General features: G+C 29.2%; 1 protein-coding gene across 1 annotated transcript in view; it reads left to right on the top strand.

Moving 5' to 3' along the window:
* LOC129907419 (protein amalgam) overlaps nt 1-5,776 on the top strand; it is a 144,156-nt gene extending 138,380 nt beyond the window's left edge. The window contains exons 6-7 of the mRNA XM_055983624.1: nt 3,637-3,829; nt 3,891-5,776. Of these exons, the coding sequence (XP_055839599.1) occupies nt 3,637-3,829; nt 3,891-4,072 (375 nt within the window). The 3' untranslated portion in view covers nt 4,073-5,776. The remainder of the gene's footprint in view (nt 1-3,636; nt 3,830-3,890) is intronic.
* Nucleotides 5,777-6,000: the final 224 nt, after the last annotated feature.

Below are 6,000 nucleotides of genomic sequence, written 5' to 3' on the forward strand. Positions count from 1 at the left end.
ATTTATCATAAGACTTTTTATATTTGTCTTGTTTAAAAAAAAGTACCTATTTACTATGTATTTATTTTCAAATTTTTTAATTTATTTGAAAACAAAAAAATTTTACTTATGGGCAACCGTGGTTGTACGTTTTAGTTTTTTTTTCAATTTTTAATAAACAACTTCAATATCTACTTATGCATCTTTCTATCTCCCTCTATCTTAAGCTAGTCACTTTCCCCCGAATTGAAATTTGAAATAATATTCCAATATCTTAAATAATATTCCAAGATTTTGACGACTCCTTCATTATCTGATTATTCTTAGTCCCCACTCCTGCCAAAATCATTCCATGAATAGGTCCGCTCTCTCGAACCAGACGGCGCTTCAGTCGTTGGAACCCATGATAGTACTATAGTTTTTATATACCAGGATGCAATGAAAAAAACATTCATATCTATGAAAAAAATGGTATTTTTTGAGAAATTGGGAAATTTTAGAATATGCACTAAAAAACATCCTCGTAAAGCCTGGGAATTGGTTGTATTAGGCCATTTTTTTGGTTTCTATCTTTGTTTAGATATTCTTTAACATATGTCAAAAATCTAAAAAAATTTCAAGTCCTCAAGTCCCAATTTTCCTGCTTTGAAGATTAGGTGCAAATTTAAAAAAATTGAAAAACAACACTTCAGATTTTTGTGTCACATCAACATGAATAAGGTGCGTTGCTTTTCAAGAACATTCAGATTGTTTTTTTGTGAATTTTCTTGGAATAAGTGTTAAAAAATACCTTTAAATCATTTGGGTTATGTTGGTATACATATATAAATCTAAAGTTTTATTATTATTTTTTTTAATCCACACTTACACTTTTCTAGGTTAAAACCTAGAAAATTAGGATTTTCGGACATGAGATTTTTTTAGATTTTTGACATAAATTATAGAATATCCAAACAAACATAGAAACCAAAAAATTAACCTATTAGCACTAATTCCAAGATTGTACCAGGATGTTTTTTAGTGCATATCCTTAAATTTCCCAATTTCTCAAAAAATACCATTTTGTCATAGATATGAACGTTTTTTTGCATTGCTTTGTTTTTATTCTTAATGATAATGGGTATTAACACCTTCATGCAAAATATGGTTCCGCTACCATAACTTTTTCGGTAGTAAGTTAGCAACTGTTATAATAATATGGGTTGACAGATGAAAAACAGGTATAACTTTTTTGAGAGACGTCAGATTGCCTTGGTTTTAAATTTTTTGTAATCAGCATTAAAAAATACCTTGAAGACATGTATCGTATGTGCATACAATACCATTGTCCATTGTTGCTAATTTGAAAACCTCCATTCCATTTCCGGACATGAGATTTTTCTAGACTTTTGAGGTAAGTTATAGAATGCCAAAACGAAGATAGTGAGCAAAAAAAATTTCTATTACGTCGCCTCAATAAAATAATGTCGTATGTTACATTGGCTACTTTTGGGAAAACGCAATCAAAGTTCAGAATTTTTTTTCTCGAAAACTGTACGGTGAATTTTTTTAAAAATATCATGGTATATACAGAAAACATTTGCCTATTGAAATGCGTTAGAATTATTTCAATATTCCAATCCAGAAACAAATAATAGTCAATTTTGTCCAATATGCCGTTGTCGTATGTAACGTTTTCACAGAAAAAATTTGTTAGTCAAACACATACGACAAATTCATGACACATACGACAAAAAATAAACAAAGTTTAATCCTACACTTGTTTACGACATACGACATTTTCGATGCGAAAAAAAAGCACATAGAACAAGGTTTTTTCTTTTTAAACGGTTTACGTTAATTTATTATTTTAAAGTAGAGCAACTTAACTCTTAATTCTTAAAATATATTTTTTTTTGTTTAAACAAAAGAAAAAAACTTAAAATAAAATTTAATTCACAGAAAAAGTATTATTTTTATGCCATTCCATTCGCATTTTTAAGACATTTTCACGCTTATTATCCAGTCTATCTCGTTGAAGAAGCAATCTTTTTTCTTGAAACTTGGTAGGTCTTAAGGGCACATTATAAGAAGTTCTAGAAGTTTCCAGAAAAACGAATTCAAAATAGCTAAATTATTAACAGACAAAGACGGTAACGGAGAAGATTTGTACGCGTCTTCTCCTTTACCGCTTTATCTGTGAATAATTTGGCTACGTTAAATTAGTTTTTCGTGAAACTTCTAGAACATCAACTTTATCCTTTAACACCTACCAAGTTTCAAGAAAAAAGGTTGCTTCTTCAACGAGATAGACTGAAAACAAAGTCAATGTTTGTGTCTTCTCCGTGTGGAATGGCCGTTCTTAAAATACCTATACTTTTTTTTGTCCAAACAGAAAAAAACTTAAATCACATTCATAGAAAAAATAAAACATTTTTATGTTATTTTTGAACAATTTTTAGAATTAGAATGGTAGATTCCGATCGTTGGGTTGATTATTTTTAGATGTGGATGGAGTATAGACATAAGAATATCATGTGCAGCTTCATAAAAATTTCGGAGGGCCGAGTTTTCATTTTGATTTTCTAACTGGTACGTGGGATCGCCGTTATCTTCATTGTCTGCTGAAAAGTCCTTGCCACTGGATTCAGAGCACTCATTGGGCGAACCTAATGGATCGACATCGAGGAATTCATCATCCAATATTTCGTTGCTCATGCTAAATAAAATAAAATCATAAAACCACTTTTTAAGCATTTAGTATGCATTATCATATTACGCATAAAGCACCTCCGATAAACTAGGCGCAGGTGACTCGTCAGCCCTGCTCGACATCTTGATTGCGACTGAAATTACACTCTTCTGTGTATTTCCTTACGGGACATACGACAAACGTTTACCGAAATTCCAGTAAAATATTTTCGTATGTGTAGCAAAAATAGCACATACTACAATTATTTACCGAACGAAGAAAACACAGATTTTGTATGAAAAAATTGTAGTATGTGATAATTTTTGTCGTATGTGCACGTTTTCAGTGCACTTACGACAAATAGATACTGAAAATGTTTGTAAACCTACACATACGACAAAATGCATACTGATTATCTCGGAAACGAAGACAGATATCGAAAAACGGATTTCACAGAATGAAAGAGAAAAAATCAATAAGCAAAACTGCATTCAAATCTCAAAACCTCAATTTTGCACATACGACAATATTTTATTGAGGCGACGATTAGCATTCATTCCGAGGTTAAAGCCTTATTTGACTGGATTATAAAAACTTAAAACGATTTTAGCAATCATAACAATTTTCAAAACAAAAAAAAAACAAAACCAAACATTCTTTCTTCAAGAAATCGAATGGCATAGCTACTTTGTTTGGATATTAAAATCTTTTAAAAATGTCTTTTCGTAATCTGAAAAACTCGAATTAGCTGGTTTTAGCCTACCAGTGTAATCTATAAGATAATCTGTAAAGCAAACATGTTTTTCTTCCTCTATTGGCATTTATTTGTTTTTTAAATTAATTTACATTTGAGAGTGCGCGAGTGTAGGTATATGTTTCGTTGAAAAAAGTCCTGTCTTTTTCATAGAACCGTCATATTACTTGCATAAAAAACCTTTTGAAACCTTTTCTGTTCAAAGTATTTTATGCTTAGTTTTTCTTTCCAGACATACACATGGAGCTCAGAAAGCATAATCAGCACAAGTAAACATCCAGAAAATACTGGTATTTGGAAACTGAAACATGAAATTGAACTAGTTCCCGGATTCTGGCACGCACGTGTTAAAACAAAAAACACTGTTGGCTGGTCTAAGTTCTCCAATGAACATAATTTCAAAATCGATGAATCTAGTGAAGAAGGTAAGTTTTTTTCATTTAAAATCGAAAAGTTTTAACAAAACATGTTTTTTTTTAAATTCAGATAACGTTGAAAGTATAGTACCTCAAGATATTATATTGGCCGCTGGTATCGGTTCAGGAATAGTAACTAAGCCTACTGAAGAATCCAGTGCTGCTCAATTAACACTTGTACGAGCATTAATAATAGGTTTTAGTCTGATATCATTAATTAAAGAATTTGTGCCATATTTTACAAACTTTTAAAATGGAGAAAAAAATAACTATTTTCTCTATTAATATCGACTATTTACTCAAACAAAAAAGCTGCAAGGCATAAAAAATCACAAAATGAAATAAAAAATTTCTCAAACAAACGGCTCAAGACAATAGCTATTGAAAAAAATAATTTTTCCTATACATGAAATAAAAGTTATTAAGAAAACTTTTTGCACAAACAGAAATCTTAAAAAAATTAAATGCCTATGTACATGTTTAATTAATTATTTACAACAGTATGTACTTATTATTTTTTCTTATATGAAATAATAATTTTCATTTTATATTTTAAATTATAATTTATAAATTTTATTGACCAAAGCATAAGTAAATCGTATAGAAAAGTATAAAAACTGTAAAAATGTTTGAGAAGTCTAAGCTTTGCACTTGTTATATTTTAGTTTAAGAATCATAAATATTTGTTTTTTAGTATTGTATAGTATGTAATATAATATAATGAGTAATTCTTGGTTCCGACTTATCAAATCCTGCAAACATCCAAAATTAATTTTAAATCAATTAAAAATTGGCGATTTATGTAGGTAGTTTAGTTATACAGAAATCAACTAAACCACATTTTGATGAATAACGAAGAAAAATAAAAACGATTTGTGTGACATATGTGCCTATGATGATGTACATACTTACATAATATACAATACCTATACAAATGACAATTATTTTGAGATTGTGCATTTTTGCAAATCGCTTTACAGGGCGCGATTTATGAATATTTTTGTAATGAATTCTTACAATCCAATTTTATTTGTATATGTTTTATTAAAGTCCGAAGTCTTTTGAAATGAATACAAAAAATATTCCTCAAGATGACTTGGAAATAAAAAAGAAAATTGCCTCATTGACGCGATCTAATTATTTGGAGATCCCAGATCATTTGTAAGTTCTGAAATAAAGTAAGGATTCCAATATTTGTATTCTTTTGCTAAGGCTCATTTTTGCTTTCTACAATACTTTTTAAATTCTTTTTAGTTTAAACTTTATTTTGATACCAAAGAAATTACAATGTGTTTACCTTTAAAGTGCCAAAATTTTCAATGGTGTTATAACTCGTGCCTTAGTTTTGAAGCTGATAAAATGCACTTATAACTTAGGTTTAGTAACTGAGTTTTTTAATTGCAATCAATTTCAAGTAAAATCGGCACGGCTGCAGTACTGATTGATTTAAATGTTTTAAAATTTATTTCTAATGAGATTTCAATAAATTTCCATTGCTAAAATATTATTTTTTCGAATGTGACACATAAATTAAAACTTTCTAAGAGGTTGGTGATAAGAATGCTATTACAAGAAGACTCTCCTTTTGAACTGGAAACATGTTTTTTACACTGCACAGTGGGTCACCTCCCATACAAAGTGCGGTCAAAAATATAATGACCATATTTTTTTTAATGAAACACCTGTATTATCATTTTATATGATTTATTATTGCAAAAAAATGCATCAAGTCAGTTTTTTTAAAATTTTGGTTATTTTCAAGAAAAATAAAAAAAGGTAAAAAAATTTTGTTTTTGAAAATATAAAAAAAATGGTTAATGCCGGAAATGGACCTGCCTGTCAGTCGAGCACTTTACCCTTACCCTCTAGTTCAGTCTTTTATAAAAATAATAGTAATAATTACGTTGTAATTTTTTTTTCTCCGTGTATCGTCATTTAAACTCGTATTACTCGAAAAGGGGAAAAAAGGCGCTATTATTTCGAAATCTCTAATTTAATGAAAATTGAGCTAAATAAAAATGGTTAAAATTGCTTCGCTAACGAGCCCCATTACAATTAGCCTTAATGTTATTTAACAATATAATTTATGTTTTTAGAAAGTATTAAACTTCTCGTTTAATATCCATAACAATTTAGTACTGTTCACAATTTTTAACACTCGCTATCACTATCGCAAGTTG

This window comes from Episyrphus balteatus, chromosome 1, assembly GCF_945859705.1.
Source record: "Episyrphus balteatus chromosome 1, idEpiBalt1.1, whole genome shotgun sequence".
NCBI classification, from domain to species: domain Eukaryota; kingdom Metazoa; phylum Arthropoda; class Insecta; order Diptera; family Syrphidae; genus Episyrphus; species Episyrphus balteatus.